This window comes from Pavona decussata, unplaced genomic scaffold, assembly GCF_977016875.1.
Source record: "Pavona decussata unplaced genomic scaffold, jaPavDecu1.1 SCAFFOLD_254, whole genome shotgun sequence".
Classification (NCBI taxonomy): domain Eukaryota; kingdom Metazoa; phylum Cnidaria; class Anthozoa; order Scleractinia; family Agariciidae; genus Pavona; species Pavona decussata.
In genome coordinates this window covers 402,943-422,961 of record NW_028145657.1, presented here as the reverse complement: position 1 = coordinate 422,961, position 20,019 = coordinate 402,943, and the positions used below count along the sequence as shown (strand labels likewise).

General features: G+C 37.8%; 2 protein-coding genes across 3 annotated transcripts; both read left to right on the top strand.

Annotated features, from left to right (window-relative positions):
* Positions 1-1,851: 1,851 nt before the first annotated feature.
* On the top strand, positions 1,852-2,757 carry LOC146456411 (allatostatin-A receptor-like). Its single transcript, XM_085092745.1, has one exon. The coding sequence runs from the start codon at positions 1,852-1,854 to the stop codon at positions 2,755-2,757; it is 906 nt and encodes a 301-aa protein (XP_084948871.1).
* Positions 2,758-9,590: 6,833 nt separating this feature from the next.
* On the top strand, positions 9,591-11,613 carry LOC146456410 (galanin receptor type 1-like). Of its 2 annotated transcripts, XM_085092945.1 has the most exons (2): positions 9,591-10,512; positions 10,701-11,613. In XM_085092945.1, the coding sequence occupies exons 1-2, from the start codon at positions 9,646-9,648 to the stop codon at positions 10,761-10,763; spliced, it is 930 nt and encodes a 309-aa protein (XP_084949071.1). In that variant the 5' UTR covers positions 9,591-9,645; the 3' UTR covers positions 10,764-11,613. The 2 variants fall into 2 exon arrangements, with proteins under 2 accessions (XP_084949071.1, XP_084949072.1); XM_085092946.1 differs by having other exon boundaries at positions 9,591-11,613.
* The last annotated feature ends 8,406 nt before the right edge of the window (positions 11,614-20,019 follow it).

The following is a 20,019-nucleotide window of genomic DNA, read 5'->3' as shown; positions in this document are numbered from 1 at the left end:
CTAAGCGATTTCATCTCGGAAGCCGGTTTCAGAAGAACAACCTATTTCGAGACAGAGTTTGTTAACGAACTTTATCTTCATCATTTCGGAAATATCTCGAAAGGATAAGACCTTACCAGCCGATAAATGAATTTCCAATCTCAAAATAGACGGATAACTTAACTTTCTAAATTCTCCCCCTGTAGCCATATTCGTTGGATTGATTTTGAACAAAATAATTCGACCAAAAAAAGCTTTTCCGCCGACTCGTCACGTCCTTTCGAATCGAAGTTGCGAGAACTTGAACGCGCTAAAATAAGACCTTTGGTAATCAACCAATCCGATACGCGCTTTTGGGAATTTTGATTGACAGTCTGAACTGTTCAGCCTGGTCTTATAAGATCGCTCCGTGTTTAAGGACGCTCGCAAGGGTTTTTCATTGTTGTAGTGTTCGTGAAATGATGAAATTAGGGTTAGAAAAAATTGTATCTGATCATGTGGACAAAACTATAAACATCTTTGCAACTCTGTTGCCGGGTAATACTTTAAGGCCAATTTTGACGTCATAGCGGTTACCATGGCAACATGTCAGCTCCATAGAAAGGACCTCTGAATTTTAGTTTTTACAGGTTATCTCAACTGAAAAACTAAGCGGTGACTTCTGTTTTTATTGTTCAGAATCTTCAGTTAAGAAAAAATAACCAAGTTTGGACAATGCATACCAGTTCAGTGAAAAGAAGGAGTAACTAGCCTTGAGTAGAGCTGATTTCATGCTAATTGACTGAATTTCAATTGCAAGCAGAAAAGGCTCAACAATAACAGCAACTTCCAACACCGTTTAATTCTGGTGATAACTACGCTCAGTCAATAAAAGAGGTAAGTAAACATCGTTAAAACACGACACTGAAAAAGAAAAACCTCAGTTTTCCTTTGCAACACTTAAGGGTTATAAAGTTTTTAGTCGAAAAATAGAACATTTCTGATATATTCAAACCAACCAGCCATATTATTTGTCATTTTGTGGTTTCTATTGATTGACAATCAGGCAACATTTTGGGTTCCCACTGTTAACAAAATGGATACTGATTTACGAATTGGATGGAGCGATGATTCACTATGAAATGTATAACGGAATAATTGCAGCAATATTTGCCTTTGAACGGCTTCTTAACAGGTATTTAAGTACTTCAGTGTCTTTTCAGTTATCTGACAATAAATGGATGACTGTTTAAACAACAAAGCTAGTGTTTCTCTGGATAACTCGTTACTATTCAGCTGGTAGTTGGCTCACGGAAATTTGATGTTCTTGAAATAGAGAAACAACACAAAGAAAAAGATATTAGCCTTGGAAGTTCTATTTCGGGCTAATATTTCTAGTACATTTGTCATCGTTTTAGCAAAGAGAAGAAGAGATATCTGGAACTTTGCTTCTCAAATTAAAAAATGGTTTCTGTCGTTTCGGAAACAGTACAATTTTAACTGTACTGGTTAAAATTTTTGGGTTGTTTTATTTTTCTTGGTTAGCTCTATTTATCTTTATTTTTGTGTGTATCTTGGGTGTGTTTGTTCTTGTGTCCCTGACCTTAACATTCAAATATCTTTTCTTACAGCTGGCTGCCTGGCATGAAAATGCGCTCAGTTTTAAAAGAACCATCGTATTGAATGTAATGTTTTACCGATACACATCTACTAGACGAATATTCAAACATATCTAAAACGATTAAGCGGCACAAACTATTTTAAAAACGCTTCAATCCAAGCACGTGGTAGTAATAGTTTTAATATCTTTTGAATGCTTTCTTAGTTTTAGCTTGCATGGAATGAACACTTGAAGACGATTTTAGCAGGAGAAGCTTCACGTTTTACTTAAAGATGGCTGATCAGGATGATAAAGATCTTTCCTTGCAACAGCCAGACACCATTTGGTTTGCATTGCGTGTGGGTGAATTTATTGCGATATTTTTAATCAACACCTTCACTCTGATCGTCTTTGCAAGAAACCGCCAATTACGCAGGCGCACTTCGTACCTGATAATGAGCCTGACTGTTGGTGATTTACTGAATGGAGCAGTGACAGGACCTTTGGAAATTTACTACTATGAATACATGAAAACTGAACCTAGTTTTACTTGGAAAAAAATTAGCATGTTAATCCTTTACAACACATTTCCCATAAGTTCCTTATCTAGTCTGTCTTTAATTTCATTAGAACGTTTGCATGCAACCCTTTATCCTTTGAGGCACCACGGGATGATTGGAAATTTGGTCTACTTCAAGGCCATTGTCTGCAGTTGGCTGTGTGCTTTGATTCTTGCATGTGTAGACTCTGTTCTTCATCTGTTCATCCCAGAGGCGTATTTTTACGCCTGGGCATCACATATTGTAGTCACCCTCCTGGTGCTCACAGGCTCATATATTACCATTCTTGTTAAAATTAAAACCAGCCCTGTTTCCCAGCGATCTCGTGCAGTTTCTACAGACAGGAAATTGTCAGCCACTTTATTCATAGTTACCGTAGTCTCTATACTGAGTATCCTACCCTGGGCTATTTATGCTCTCATCCCACCGGGGATATGGAAGGGCTTATCCAAGACGACACAACTTCACATTACCTATGCAGTCTATGTGCTATATTACGCAAATTCTTTAGTTAATCCAATAATTTATGCCATAAGGATGCAATCATTTAGGAAAGCTGTTTACATGCAGTTAATGTGCTGGAAGACTGGAAGACGTGTCCAACCCGTGTCAACACGTATCGAACTTCAAGCAATGTAATGCATGCTTACAGTGATACTAAGTCTAAATCCAAAACTCAATGCTTGGCCTCTGTTTTTGTTATTATTTGTCTGTTTAATGCAGATACATATGGATTGTTTACATGGAGGGATCCTAGCACTAGGACGATCCTTTCGTTTTGTTTACATGCAGAACTTTCGCGGTCGGGGCGGATAAAGCAAGACGAAAATGTCGGCCTTTAGCAGTTGATCGCCCGGCAGCCGCCATGTTCGTTTTTCATGTGCCTAGGACTAGGATTTTCCGAGCGAAGGCAGTTTACAGGGTGTTAGGATCTTCCTAGCGCTAAGATGTTCCTGTCTCTCAGCTAGCAAGATCCTATCGCTAGGAAGATCCTAGCGCTAGGGTCAAGTACAACTTTTTGTATGTAAACTGAATATAGAAAACATATGGCGCTAGGATGATCCACGTCTTAGGGTCTTCCTAGTGCTAAGATCTTCCACCCTCCATGTAAACAGCCCCATAGCTATATCTGGGATAGCTTTAGATGATTCCTTCTCTCTCGTTCGTATTTATTTGACGCCCACTACCGCAAAATGAATCGTTCAACGAGAAAGAAGGAATTAAGCCTTGCATCTGACCATTTGAACTCTACTCAGTTTCTTTATTGAAACTTGAAATATATTTCTTTAATAATGATGTGAATTTTCTTTCTTCCCAAATTCCTCACAAAGCATTGACCTGATTGAAATATAGCTAAATAAAAGCTATCGTCCTGTACGTATACGTTTTATAAATATGTTAAATATTTTTCTGCTGAAGTCTCTTTTAAATGTACATTTAGGGAATTCGAAGTGTTACTTCGCTGGAATAGTGATCGTCTTTTTCATCCGGCCAGTAAGGCTCTTTCTCTGTTAAGAAAAGAACTGCCATAGCTTTGAACCCGAAACTTGTAACAGTACTTCTTCTATTTTAAAAGTATATGTTATCGCATGAGGCCAAGTCCAAGTAGAATTGAGGATTAATTTTCACGGGGGAAGGGGTAGGGGGGAGCAAATTAAAAAATAAATAGCAACAACATGCATATCACTTAGCGTAAAAAACGGACAAAACAAGAAACGTTGATGTTGATTGTAATATACATGTAATTAAGAGAAAATACAAGTTTGATTCATGAGCAAACTAGCAACGATTAATCCAAATATTAGGCATCAATTAATTGCTTCACCTACGCTGTGACGCATTCTACCGCTTGAAAATCATATCAACACAGATCGCTAAATTGTTCGGTTATCGTTCGTTGGAAGAAGCCGAAGCGAGGCGTTCTCATTGGACAAAACACGTCACGTGGTACAAAATCGGACGGTGTTTATAAGACGATAACAGTCGTCTGATGTTTTTTTTGCGACGAAGTCGAAACCAAGACGCAACGTCACAGTTTCAGGTTTTAGTTGTTGTAATCCAGTTGTAATTTAATAAAATCTACTGAGTAAATTGGTTATACCTAGCATTTATTTGGTTGCAATCGCGCCGTGGTACTGGCCGTTTTGTCATTTCCACAATGAAGCATACGTGAATTTGACAATTTATAATCGGAGGGGTATAAGATAAACAGAACCCTTTTCGCCTTGCTGGTATTTCGGATGATAATGCATTCGTGCTAAAAGAATGTCCTTAAATTTCTACTGATTCGCTTCTCGGCCAATTGTTCAGTTTTTGGACATTCTTCCAGCCTTGTGTATACCAGCCACCTGAAGGGGTTTATTTACTAAATAAGAATGAATGGTATTCATTTATGTCCTCTGTGAAACGGACACTTCTTTGTTACAGAATCGTCTTTATTCCTTAGCTTCCTAAATCAGCTATAGGAAAAGTGCAGTTCCATTACATTAAGTTTAATTTCTCTCAAAAAAGTCAAACTTTGACTCACAGTGAAGCAGTGTTCTACATCTTCAATTAGGTTTATTTCGTCGGTAAAGTTTTTACTTTTTTTCTCGTCGCTGCTACCCTTGCATTAGTTAAACAAAGCTTAGAAAACAGTCCTTTCACGAAAGTCTTCATGGGAGCATTTTTTGGTAACCAAGGGTTTTCTTCGAAGCAGAGTCGTGGCTGCTAAGCGTTTCAAGTTGGGATAGGAAACCATGGAGAAAACAAACTAGACAATCGCGCAAGCTCGTAATAAGATCCTACAGACAAATAAAGGTGCGAGCAAACTGGAAACGAGAGTTTTACGAGGATAATCGGATGCTGTTTTTTTGTTTCAGGACCTGAGTATTTCGGTGTATTTTGAGTCCCGTGCCATGGATGGACAAAACGAACTTCCTTCCAGGTTTGGATAAAGTGCCATCTTTTAGAATACGTTTAATTTACTCCAGTTCAACCCTTGAAACCCATTTAAAGTGTTCGATTGGTTTTCTTTTGAATAGCGACTGTTACCACTGCATACTTTTAAAAATTAAATGGCCGAGTGATTTAAGAGCGGCTGAGTGAGAATATCGAGAACTCGCGGTCAAAACTGAAATTTCGGATTTCTTCATATTTTGTCAGAAGAATCCCTTTGGAGAACTATTTCCGAAAATAGCAATAAAACTTTCCAAAGATTTTTCGTTTTCCGGCATAATGTGAAATGCCGTGATCGCGTCGCAGCCGGCGTTAAATTTTGGCGAGATTTGGTGCATTTTCAAATCGCTTGGGAAGAAAGACGGCTTAGCGTATTAAAACGATCTTTTGAAGTTAAGTTAGGCATCCTTCTGAGAATACGGTCTTACAAAAATATTGCTAGAGGGTTCTTATTTACACGCAGTTTTCAAAGTCCGAAGAATCCTATTTTCAGCATTTTTGTTGAAACTTGAAATTGTGGAAACTTGGCGGACAAAGTTCGTTTCCTGGTACATCGAAATTTACAATGAAAGTTACACTAAAGAAAAGCTCTATTCTTGTGCTGCGACATATAAAAAGTTCAGCTTGGGTAATTTAAAAGCCAGCCTTTGACTGAATAAGACACATAAAGAATTTTTGACATATTTTTCTAAAAACTTCCAGTGGTCACGCAAGGACAAGATGACATAGGCCCCTTTGACCGCAACCGGACTCGTCGTCTATCAAGGACGAAATGAGCAGGAGCCATAAATGCAACCGAAAACATATAGAAACTGCAAAATATGACATCGCGGAAGAAGAAATACAGTTCCTAGTATCGAGCAATCCACTCCAAACCAAGAACGCACATTGCTATTTATAACCATTTTGCGTCATTGTTTATAAATAGCAAGTTTAAAATAGCTACATACACAGTGACGGCCATAATCAGTGCAAACAACCTTGGTTATTTTCTCTACCGGCTCTGATATCTCAGTTCTGTTTATGATATATAGTCTAGGACCTGCAAATTGGAAACACAGATACCTTGTTCTTCAGCTTTTAGAATTCTCGTTTTCGCTTGTCCAGCTCAATTCAGTGCCTGTCAAGACATTTTATTGACAGTGAGGCCATGAGTGCATCTTTGGCAAACCTAGAATTTATAAAAACTGCAACTTTTCTGAACCAAAGGCGTTTTTCACGCAAGTCGATTAGTAATTTAATGAAACATTATCGTCTGTTGGGGGTTTCAGATACACTTTGATATGAAATATTTACTGATTTTGTTTCGTATCCTTCGCATTGTTGACGCTGGCGTACCGGGGAAAGCGTGACATACACCTGAACGTTTAATTTTTTTCGTTTGCGATCGGTGATCACCTTCTAGGAATGAAACCCATCAAAACATGAGATTTTGTTACCGAATAGCAACTTAGTTTTATTCCACCAGAAATGAAACATAAACAATAAATTTATTTTAAACTTATTTTAAAACTTGTCCTTGCGTGACCACTGCCATTTTTGAAAAAAAAAAAAATTAATTCCCTATGTGTTTACTTCCGTCAACGCTTGGATTTTACATTACCCAAGCTGCATTTTTTAAATATATTGCAGTACACGTATAGAGCTTTCCTAAAGTATAATACTTGCTACAATTTCGATGTACCAGCACACGATATTTGTACGCAAAGTTTCCACAATTTCCAGTGTTAACGAAAATACTGAAAATAGGAATCTTCGGACTTTGAAAACTGCATGTAAATAAGAATCCTCCAGCAATATTTTCGTAAGACCGTATTCTCAAAAGGATGATTAACTTAACTTCAAAAGATCGTTGTAATACGCTAAGCAGTCTTCCTTCCCGAGCGATTTGAAAATGCACCAAATTAACGCCGGCACGGCATTTCACATTATGCCGGAATTCTCGAAAACGAAAAATCTTTGGAAAGTTTTATTGTTATTTTCGTAAATAGTTCTATAATAGTTCTCTGACAAAATGTGAGGAAATCCGAAATTTCAGTTTTGACCGCGAGTTCTGATCTCGATATTCTCAGGCAGCCGCTCTTAACAACCGAGCTGTCAGGCTGGTTCGAAAAGACAGAAAGGCATCAAGCAACGTTTGGAAAAGTACTGAATAAAATGTCATGAATGCAACCTTTTGCTTTGTTTATCTGCTTCTTCCAGCTGTCCTCATTTCAACTACTGAGTCAGGTCTACAGCAATCTAATAAACTAAGTATATTACAAAGCACAAATATATCAGTCGATTCATAGCCATGTTATTTCAAAGTTCAATATTTCAACCTGTTTTCGTCACATTATTCAATTATCTGAATTTGACAAACAATGACTGTTCCTGTTCTTCCCTCTGATTGGTCAGTAGCTGAAATCTCCTAACAACTGTTAAACTGGAAATACTCTTAGGCAAAAATAACATACCAGTTGGGGGAAAATTAATTACTACCGAAAATCTAGAGAAACTGACGTTTAAGCTTAACCGTCTTAAATGTTTTATTATGTAAATTATGGAAGACTTGTCCCATCCGCACTAAGTTATACAAAGAAGTACTATTTCATTGGAAATACAGACTGCATCTTCAATTACCACAAACACAAAGTTTTGACCGCTTAAGCAGCTGAATATAATCGTGGTAACAAAAATAGAGGTGAGTGAATATGTTAGAACACTGTACAAACGGACTAATTCCGTTTCTTTTCATCACAACGGTTCAAGTAAATTTGGGAGCTGTACGACCAACCATTCCCACATCATTACCATTTTGGTAATAGTTCTTTGCGAATATTTTGCAATCGGAAAATAACGTCTGGTGAAATACACACCATGGAGATATTAATAAGTATTATTTTTGTGTGAAAAGAGTCGTATTTGAGACCCGAGCGGGCGTTTAATCAGTGATACGTGATCAAAATATATAATCCGCTGTTGCCAAAGACGCTTTACAAAATAGTAAAGACATAACGCAAATACAAGAAAAACATTCTTATTTGAATCCCGAGTGGCATTTGCAAAGGCTACGAAGTGGTGAGCGATCAAAATAGATGAAATAGCATGCCCAAGACACTTTACAAAAATGTAAATACGTAACGCAAATACAAAACGAACAAATCTAAAAAATTTGGGGACAGTACAAACAGTTATCCCGCCTAAACTAAACGTTTGATGCCCAAAGGTGATCGTACGATAACGAGATTTCCCTTCCCTTTCCGAGATAAAGCCATTGCACCTGCTTAATGCGGTTGAAGTACTCGTTCAGTTTGCTGTTGTCCTTGTGCTGGTTCTGCAGGTTTGTTTATTACTGTACCGTATGCAATAAAAAAAAAAAAAGAACCACAGACTATTTTAGTAGGAAAGTAGTACGAACTTTATTGCCAATCACTTCGACAATAGATCATGAAATGTTCTGTTTTTTAATGTCCAAAATAAGCCTTTTTATGCGCTGTATTCGACACTGTGAATGTACTTTCTATCAGGCCATATGGTGCATCACGCGCGCGCGAAAATAAAATGAGTTCATGCAGTTGGCAAGACGTGTATCGCTGACTTCCACGATAACTCTACAATAAATATAAGGCGTTTGAGGATATCTCTTTGCCATAGATCTTTGACCGAAAAATATCTGGGATAATCGGAGTTTGACTAGGGCTATTTTTTCTTCGTTTATGTATTAGCTATTGATATTCACGCATATTTTCAACGTTTTCACAGCGAGAAGGGAAAATTTGTAAAATCTTTGAAAATAAAATTGAAAATTAATCTTACGAGGATTTAGTAACTTAGATAACAAAATTTTCTTAAAACTATCGAGGCAGTTCGAAAAAAGTCAACCCTGGACTGAAAACGGGTAGTAATCAACACTCTCTTGTGAGAAAAAATAAACAACTCACCTGTTTCTCAGACAACAAACCAAGACTCTATGATTGTTATGTGCATATAATATTACTGAAAGCGAATTCATGAACAAATTAAACAACGATTAAACCCGAAATGTTTGACTTCGATTAATTGATTCACCTGTGCTGTGAAGCTTTCCCTCACATAAAAAACCCGGAAACGTATTACAGCACACATAATAATGTATGAAAACCATATCATAACTTCTACATAATAATGAAAATATACAAGTAACGTACGAAAGGCAGGTATGAAAATAGCATTCGTAAACGTAAGTAGCGCTAGCATTGCAGCTAATCTTTGTAAAAGGAATTGAGTGTTAAGTAATACCGGTAGTGAGGTACTTCAAGTCATATGAAAGAAGTGTTGTAAGTAATGTTTGGAATTAATACATTCAGGCAATTTGTGTTATAAGTAACTTGAGTACTGGTGCAATAGTACATCACAAAGCTAGGTTGTATGCATATGGAATGTCATGTACGATTTTTAAGTTCAAAACTAGAAATCTGGCATAGTATCGTCACTCTCCGGCATGTCATGCTTTTCCAATTTTAACGTCCTTTGTAATGTTTTCTTACCTTGACGTTTATAGCCAGTCTTTGCATTGAATAAATATTGGAAGACGACTGAAGCAGAAGGAAGGTTCATTTACACTGAAGCATGGTTAAAGACAAAGATGAAGATCTTTCTCTACGAGGTCTGAATACAGCATGGTTTGCAGTTTTCGTCAGTGAATATATTCTGATATTTATAATCAACGCCTTCACTATCATCGCCTTTGCCAGAAACCGCTACTTACGCAAGTGCTCTACGTACCTAATAATAAACCTAACTGTGGCTGATTTACTGGTTGGAGCAGTTTCAGGACCACTGCACCTTTATCACACGGTCACGTTCGATCCTGGAAGTGGTTTCAGCTGGCAGAAATTCATCGTTTTAACCTTTGATAACACATTTACAGCAACTTCCATAACTAATCTTTCGTTAGTTTCTCTAGAGCGCGCACACGCAACATTCTATCCTTTTAGACATTGTATAATTGGGAAATGGTTTTACCTTAAGGCCATTCTCTGCCTTTGGGTACTTGCTCTATTTCAAGCATCTGTAGACGCTTTTCTCTTCTTGGAAAAACCATTTGCTAGCCGATATGTGTGGGCTTCATTTATTTTCCTCACTCTCCTAACAATAACCATATCATATGCTAGTATTCTTGTCAAAATGAAACGTAACGCCCCTCCACACCAGTTTGGTACAGTTGCCTCGGAAAGAAAATTGTCAGAAACTTTATTGATAGTTACTGTTGCTTCCTCACTGAACATTCTGCCCTGGACTTTTTATGCTGTTTTATATGAAGAAATAGTCAATGGGCTGTCGAAGTCGACAGAGTCGATTATCACTAATTCAGTCAATGCGTTATTTTACGCCAGTTCCTTAGTTAATCCATTAATTTATGCCATAAGAATGAAATCGTTTAGGAAAGCGATGTACAGGCAGCTAATTTACAGGAAGACTGGGGAGACAGCAGGTGTCTATCCGGCCATTGAACTTCGTTCAATATAACGCATGCTCATAGTATGGTAGTGTATCAGAGGGTAGCGCATTCCAGTGAAAACTGATAAACCAGTCGCTCTCTCTATCACCAATCAGAGTTACCAACTAAGTTGAAGGCTAAATTAAAACTCTGCATTCAAAAATTAACAGTGTTTGCAATACAGTCAAATCTCGATATTACAGACACCAAGGGGACAGGAATAAGTGTCCATATTATAGAGGTGTAGAGAAGTAGGCTTTATATGGATTTCGCTCTCTCAGGGACCAAGTGAACTGTCCGTAATAGAGAGGTGTTCGTATTATAGAGGTGTCCGTAAGGAGAGGTTCCACTGTAGTTGCAAAGTAAAAAGAATGATAATGTCACACTATCTCACAAATTGAAATTGAATCTAGAAAACAAGAATTGGCTTCTGCGAATCTAGAAAAACAAGAATTGGCTTCTGCTACACATTATTGTTAGTCTATGTGACGTAGCTAAACAGACAAGGAAGATTGCTCCTTTTTTTGTTTGGATTAACCTGTTTTTATAATGAACCATTTCATGAGGCTCAAGGCGGACATTCTACGTGTAACCACTCGATGAAATGCTCTACTGTTGGGCACTTTTTTAAATGGTTATGTTTGATTACCAAAATTGTGGATCATTCCCACGCACACCTTGAAAGTTTATATTGTTTTGAAGCTGGAAGTATATATATATACATTATGAAACAGTAAATAAAGAAGAGACCATTACAGTTATATATAGCTTAGTTGGTAGAGCATTTCACCCTGCATGTTCACCAGTATCGCAGAGGTCATGGGTTCGAATCCCTTCCAAGCCTGAATTTTTTTCAGGCTTTCTTTTCGTAGCTTCTTAAGTTGAGTACATAACTACGACGGTCTCTCATCTATTTTCTTTTTCATTTTGTAAGCATGCGTCACCAAACTGCGCTGAAATGGTTTGACTTTTTCAGAAATTTGTCTGGGAAAAAATTGGATGTGGTTGGTCAATGTTCATTAAATTTGATGTTGCTAGAAACATGTCATAAATACGTTAGCTATTATATATAACGTTTGTCATTTATTCTTGAAATATTGTAACATAAGGATGAAATAACCTAACAGGATTCCTTAATAAAGCTATTGCATTGTATTGTATTGTATACTATCATGGCAGGGAAATTTTGGCATGAAGTTTTTCAGAAGTTAGAAAATTTCTGTTTATAATTAACGAAAATTAACTTCCTTCTTACGCTCACTTTCGTGTGCGTAGATTATTTCTTGTTCTTATATTAGTTTGGATTTATTTTGGTCAATTTTCGTGGCTTTCTACTAGCTTGGTGAGATCCAAAGATCCAAGATGGCCTCCATTTCTTAATCGTGACGTAATTTACGTCACAGATGTCAGTGATACCCACGGCGGAACTGAAAGTAAACATATCTCCTAAGACTCGGCTTTGTCACGGCTTTAATAATCATGGTTTTTAGACGAGGAGCGGAATCCAACCCCCCCTCCCCCACACATCGTCACCTATCTGGTTCTAGAAGGGGAATGATCGAAAAAATGCCCCCCCCCCCCCCCGCCCAAAGACAGGATGACTATTGTGTTAATAAAATCATTCTAGTAATGTACAGTTCAGATACTTACTATCGTTACAATGCGATGATCACACTATCGTTAGGCTGTAATGGCATATTACTACCAAGCTAAGGTAATAAACTTAGTTGGAAAGATTATCTGTGGTCAAACTTGTCTGTAGTATTGCCGGAGTATTTGGTTGCCTTTCCTACCAACAGCACAAGAACGACAGAGCTTGTTTTGGCCCAAAAGAACGTAAACAGCAAATGTTTAAAAAAAAGACAAAACTCTGCGTTCCTCACCAAATGAATATCTCCAAATCGACACCGAAATTCAAGTTGGTTCGATTTTAGCATTCAAGGGTGGGGAGGAAGATTTTGAAAAAAGATGTGCATACTGCTCACACTCTTCGGGTCAACAAACGCCCTACAAAATGAATGATTCGCACAGCATTTGAAATGGCTTACAACTACCTTCCCTCAAAGCGAGAATTGAACACCTATGACTACAGTCGTAAAAAAGGCTTACCTGGGTAACTTTTGCTGTTGTTGCTCTTGAAAAGAAAAACAACAACAACAACAACAACAACACTAATTTGATGCCACGCGATTCGGCCTGGGCTTGAAATCGTATTCAAGTGACAGCTTGTGCATGCTTAAAAAAATGAACATACTTAAAGGCTTACTGAAATGGAGTCTGTTGTTCGGATCGATCATATGCTCTGAAAACTGCTCCTTATGGCAAAAGCGTATAAATGGATATCAAGGGGACGAAAACCCAACCTATCGTAGGCTGATGTCACTCCTTGGAGGAAATTCATTCTGCCAATAACTCAGACTGACAAATGTCTTCATTCTTTTTAGTTCGCATGCATGGAATGAACGCAGGTTCCGATACCGCAAGCATGACCGTCTTTTAGACAACAGAGGGTCATAACTATTTGGTTCTGACTGGTGTAATTTTGAAGCTGGCGTGCCTCAAGGCTCGGTCCTTGGACCACTTTTGTTTTTAATTTATATTAATGATTTACCGAGTTCAGTTGGTTCTAGTTGCTTCTTATTTGCTGATGACTGTTTTTTACTGAACGTAGTCCATCCTCCTGTTTCTTGTGCTTATGCTCTTAATGACGACCTCTTGCGCGCTCTTCTTTGGAGTATATGCTGGTGTTGTATGGGACGGTTGTTTAGTTGGTGATGGCGACTTGTTGGAAAGTCTACAGTTTGTAGGAGCTTGAGTGGTTACTGGGGCTATTAAAGGAACAAGTAGGGATTGCTTATTGCACAATACTTCTTGGGCTAAGCTTGGTCTTAGACGGAAAATTAACAAGTTGATAATAATGTATAAGTTGGTTTATAAGCTAGCTCCTCCTTACTTATCTGATCTTTGTCCTAGTGCAGTAAGCATGAGGTCAAGTTATAGCCTTCGTTCTTCCAGAAATTTTTTTTGTCCTTTCTTCGGACAGAAAGGCATAAGAACTCCTTTCTGTTTTCCGCGACTAAGTTATGGAATAAATTGCCTTTAGAACTTAGACTATCCTCCTCAGTCGATAATTTTAAGCATAATCTTCTTGCTTATTTTGGTATTTCATCTTGTAATCCCCCGTATTATGTAGGTAATCGTTTGAATCTGTTTATCATTCTCGCTTTACTGAGATGTAACAATTGTACCCTTAATCACGACCTTTTCATTAGAAATTGTGTTGTTTCTCCGGCTTGCCCTCACTGCAACGCACCTGTGGAAGATGTTAAGCACTATTTTTTGTACTGTCCAATGTATGCTGCTCATCGTATTGATTTATTTACCTCTGCTGCCCATTTAATGGGAGATTAATGGCTTCTGTCTTCGGACAAGAAAAAGATTGAATGTTTTCTGTTTTGTTCCCCAGATTTGCAATTTCAATCGGATGTTCGTTTATTCCAGCAAATTCAGTCATTTTTTTTTTCTCATTGATCTTGTTTTTCTTAGTTTACCTTTATAGTTTTCTTTTTTTTTACTTGTACTCGTGTTAGCCCTGTGAATCAGTCCGTCTCTGCCGTGTGTTTATGCGGGTTAGTTGATCCGACGTAAGCTCCCTTAATGAGCACTTAGTTGCTTTTAGAGCAAATGTCGTGTTCAAATATTGTTTAAATAATAATAAAAAAAAAAATGAACGCGGAAAGATCGTAGAAGAAGGAACATCAAGATCTCCAGACCGTATAAATAATAATACATTTACTTATTCCATTTATCGGCACTTTATAAGAGGGATCTTGTTATATGAGGACGTCCTCCATATTAAGTGGATTGTATACCATAAAGAAGAATTAATGAGGGCGTTGAATTAAGTGGTGTGCAAAATTTGACGAAAACGAAACTTGATCTGAGTGTTAAAAAAATCTAAAGTTGAGAGAAAATGGACATGATAATTTTATATGTATGTAATCTTACGCCATCGTCAGCTGGGCCCTGGCAGAAAAATTGGTTGTAAAAAAGTCGCCGTGTTAAAATTATGACTCCCATTACGCTTACATACGTGAAATGTGTGGGAAGGAACAGCAGACCCTGCTTGCGTTTGTTCTGTGTGTAAGGAGGAGGAAGGGTGAGGAAATGCTTAAACAATATAAAATGGTTTCAGCAAATAAATATTTCGAAAATTCAAAGAAAGCACTGTTCTTCTTCTTCATCGAAAGCATCAAGTAACCCAGGTAAGCAGATTCATCTATAACCAATCAGATTAAAGCTTTCACTATATCTATCAAGGGCCACCGGCGGTTAGTCTCATTTAATCGTCAAAACCACCAGAGGCAGTCATCATATTCCGTATCAACAACACTCTTGTCGGGTACAAAATTATAAACATTAAAGTAGAGCAAAAACTGAATAAAGTTTACCTTACCTAAATTTTGGTTTGTTAAAATGATTGCGTAACCTCACGATTGTGGCGTAAATGCCTTATTTTACAATAAAACACCGACTAGCAAGGAGCGGCGATTGTTAAATAAAACCCAATCTATTCACTTTTGTGAAACTTCTGGTAGGCATCTAAATGAGGGTGGAGGTATTCTTTTGGTTCCATATTTAACTTAACTGAATTCTCTGGCTTAAACTGTGTAAAGCTGTGTAGTAACGTTGATTGGCACTCGTGCAAATTTCGCAATTTCGTTTAATTAGCATTTCCTAAGTAATATGTAAAAAGGAACTGGTAATTCACTACGACGATTACATCACTCATCTACTATGAACAGGAAGCATTATAGGCACTCATGTCAAAATACTGTATGCTTTAAGGCCTAGGTGACCACATTTTGTGAAAATAACACAGCTAAGAAACTAGGGTGATTGACGTATACTAGGCTTGTTATAAACAATTTAAATGTTCAGTGTGTAATTTCCGGACGTGCGCCTTGTGCATTAAGTTAAGAAAGAAGTTCTCATTTCTTATATTGAAAATTTCGACTGCATCTTTATCGCAAGTAAAAGGTTGTCATCGGCAGCTGGAACTTTATCACCGCCCGCATTGAAACATTGCAGTAACAAACCGAAAAAAGGGTGAGTGAATGAGTTATGACGTTGAACAAAGAATGAAAATGGTTTTCTCTCTTTTCTTTTCATTTATTTTTTCATCAACAAAGTTCAGTTAAATTTAGCAGTTGTACGATCGATTATCTTCAGAAAGCCTTTGGAATTTTCGTAAGCGAATGTCTATTTGTGTCTACATACATAAACACCGTGGGGATATTGACGTTGAAAGGTGGAAAATACTCTTCGGAGTCACCAGTTGATATCTGCAAAGGGCGCAACGGAGCGGGCGACTAATCACAATAGCTGTATTACGATACCAACGATACTGTACTAGCAAATAGAGGCGCGCACGGCCTGAATATTAGAGAAAATGTTATTGCAAGGTAGTTTGCAAGAATTTTCCGATTAATTCGTGTAATATACGTAAATAATGACAAATCTCTTTTGGCGTCAAGCAGAAAATGTTTCTGAACGCAGTCATAGAGAATCCACTTATTTTTGTCAAAAGTTTTCCCCAAGGTTTCATTTGTGTCGCAATAGAATCAAGGGCGGATTCGCTCAACAAATGGTCCGCTATTACAAAATGACGTTTGTGTTTCGACTCAAGCATATTTTTGCCTTTCTGAAGCCAAAAGAAAAGAAAAGAAAATTAAAGCAAAATACCTATTAAAAATGTGGTAATTCCCACATCCGTTTAGGACGTGTTTCCGAGCTGTTTATTATAGAGTATATGATTTATTATGATTCCAAGACTGATTATTTTCATTAGAAGCTCAGCTCGGTATCAATATGACGACGCTAGTCAAAAGCTCATGAGCGCGAATATAAATCAAGTTTTGGTGTCGCCGCCAAACTTTGCCTTCCTCCAACATTCCGTCAGCTATGCAGGGTAACACAATGGCTGAAATGACTCGATACAATCCTTCATCGGGGTGTGCTACAACCAAAGACTTTTAATTTCTTTCTTCCAGTCCAGTGTTAGACCAACAGATGCGATGAGTGATATATAGGCTTAATTTTGTGGGAAATCAACGGGGGAGAAATGTGAAAACTACCAAGGGGGTCCCTCGTTAGGTTGTATAGCGTGAAGGAGGAAGGGCCAACGGTAGTTTTGACGCTCTCCCCAGGTTGCGCTCGTCGTTACAAACCAACATGGCGACAGTTCTATCGAAGCATATGATCTGATCTCGACAATCACGGGGACTGTTAACAGTCTAAGGTCCAAGTATTACATGTACTTATGTCAAAATATCCTCTGACTGAATTCAGTGGCTTCTAACAAAAAGAAAAAAACCTCGATTACCCTGTTTTTAAGGTTAAAAGCTTAAACAACTTGAATCTGTATTTAAATTCTCGACTTGTTCTTTATGCATTAGGTTGTAAGTTATACAAAGAAGAATCACTTATTGCCCATTTTCGACTGCGTCTCTATCCCAAGTAAAGAGGTTTGGTCGGCTGCAGGTCAGTATCAGGGTAACATACAGGAAAATTAAAGGGGTGAGTAAACTTTTTTTTAGCAGATAATAAATTAAGAACAGAAAGGGCTTTCTCTCTTTTTTTTTTTTCTTTTTCTTTATTATATTTTTTCATCCATAAAACTGAAATGTGAAAGCTGTACAAACGACTGTTTTCGGATATATAACAACTGGGAATTGATGTTGGCGATTATTTTTGTGTTCATGATCAAACAATAAGGCCGCATAAAATATACACTATATGATGCTTCTAAGGCCTTCGCTATAAACAGATGGTCCTCCATAACCATGTACATGTGCGCACCATGTGCGTATTTCCTTCCTCAAGCTAAAAACAAGGAATCAGTGAATAACTTACAAGAGTAAAGACAAACTAAATGCAGAGGAGATTAATAGACTAAGAGCCTGATAAAAAAAAAAGATGGAACTTAAAATCTGTTAACATATTTTTATTTTTATATAAAACCCGGTTCAGCAATCATTCTCTCTAAACACTTGTGAAATTTCTACGACTAACCATTTATGTGAAAACTGTGAATAAGAAGAATAATATCGAACATTTCGTATTCATCGAGTATGTGTAGACGTAAGATTGCACGCCGTCTGCGTTTAGAATATCATTTTTGTGTAATTTTCAACATGAACAAGGAAAATGGTTTCTCGTGTGCAATGAGCAATGAGACATCCGTTATGTCTCACATATTTGATGTATCCACCGCCATCTTTCCGTCAGACCATCTTTTAGTGGAAGTTGAAGGGAAAAAAGCCGACTTGTAGCGTCGATGGAAATGGAAGAAAAACATCTTTCCACTGCTCTTATATTTCATAAGTTGTATCCCACTAGAAATGCTAGTTTTCATTCATTCGTTTTCCCTCTTAGCTCGCAGCACAAGAGAAAGACGATTACAGCAAGAGGAAGCTAAAATTTTGCACAAGGATGAACAATGGCACATATGAAGATCTTTCTGCGCAGCCCCAGGGTGCCATTTGGTTTGAAGTTCGTGTCATTGAATTTACTGCCATAGTATTAATCAACGCCTTTACCCTCATCACGTTTGCAAGAAACCACCAGTTACGCAAGCGCACTACGTACCTAATAATAAACTTGACTGTGGCTGATTTACTGGTGGGAGCAGTGTCGGGACCCTTGGAACTATTCTTTATAGAAGCAGGAATTGAACCTGATGACCGTTGGAAGCACATCAGTATCTATATATTTTACGACATATTTACATTATCCTCCCTTTGTAACCTTACGTTAATTTCTTTAGAGCGCTTACACGCAACACTTTTCCCTTTCAGGCACTGCTTAATTCAGAAATGGCTTTACTTTAAAGCAATCATTTTTAGCTGGCTGTTGTCTTTCCTGTTTGCTTGCGTGGCATATATTCTAAGAGATCTGAAGATTTATTACACATGGGCAATATACATTGTCCTCGCTCTCTTGATACTCATATACTCTTATGTTGTCATTATAGTAAAAGTAAGAAGATATCCTTCTGGCCAGCCTTGTGGGGCACTTGTTTCAGACAGGAAACTCTCAGTTACCTTATTTATAGTTACTTTCGTATCTATACTGACAATTTTACCCTATGCTATTTGCGCGTTCATTCCACTAAGCGAATGGAATGAATTGTCCAAAACGGCACAACTTGACATTAAGTACACAGTTTTTGTACTATATTATACGTGTTCTTTAGTAAATCCACTGATTTATGCCATCAGAATGCAATCGTTTAGGAGAGAAGTAAAGAAGCAACTAATTTGTTGGAGAACTCTGGAACCAAGTCGCGTTCAGCCAATTGAATTTCGTGAAATATAACACACATTAGCGAAAAAAGGTTGTATCACGATTTTAAGTCTACAAATAAAAGACACAGTTACAAACTGTGAATAGATAGATCCCTTCCTTCCCTCGTTCCAATCACGTACCATGAAATGAATGCTACCGTTCTCTTTAGACGTTGGTTACCTTGTTGTTTAACTGGGCTTTCTCGCACAAGCGAGCCTCACACCCGCAACAGGTCCAGAGGCGCGGTGACTGGAGTTCCCCAATACTACAATAGAAGATAGTAACATACCAATAATGCAGTCATATGACGTCATTAATTTGTCGCTATGTCCGATCCGCCATCCTGGATTTTCAATTTCTCAGGTAAAGGATTGTGCAATAATTACCTAGAAAAAGGGGGGGGGGGGGGGGGGAAGGCATAGGGGAAAATCACAACTAGAGAGAGGGGGAATTGGATGTAAAATTTAATACATACGGGGCGGGGTGCATTACTTTTTTAAGTCTTAGCACATATTAGCAAAACAAGGTTGTATCATGATTTTAAGCCTGTAAATAAAAGAAGCTTTAGAAACTGGTCATAAACAGACCCATGAAATTTGTGCTTTTTTGTGGTTACAATTTTCGTGGTGGTTTGGAGGTGTTGATGACAAGAGAAAGCCAAGGTTCTCATTTTTATATCAAACAATTGTACCACGGTGTGTTTGTTGTGTTTTTCAAACGGCATCTTTTTGGGGTTATATGTTCCAGGCCGTTGGACTTTGTTTGGTGAGAACAGGGTCTAGCCTAACATTGGGTTTTGGGGGTCTTACAACCTCAAGTCCGTGATCGCACATCCCTGTCACAAATACACCTGAGTAACCCGCCTCCCCCTTCCCCGCTCCATCTATTGCTTGATTGCAACTATTAAGATGCCACTAGCAAAAATGGCAATATAGTGCAGAAATGTATAACGCTTTACCATTTTTAATTTTTTTTCGGCACATCAATAATTTCTGATTAATCTTTAACTTGCAGCCTATCTGAGGAACACATCAGCCTTGCTGTATTTAAGATCACTTAATGATATCTATATTTTATTTGTTAGAATCGTCATACACGAAAAAGAACAGATTCTCAAAGTTTCGGGAGTATCAATTATGATAGAGGTCTTTACA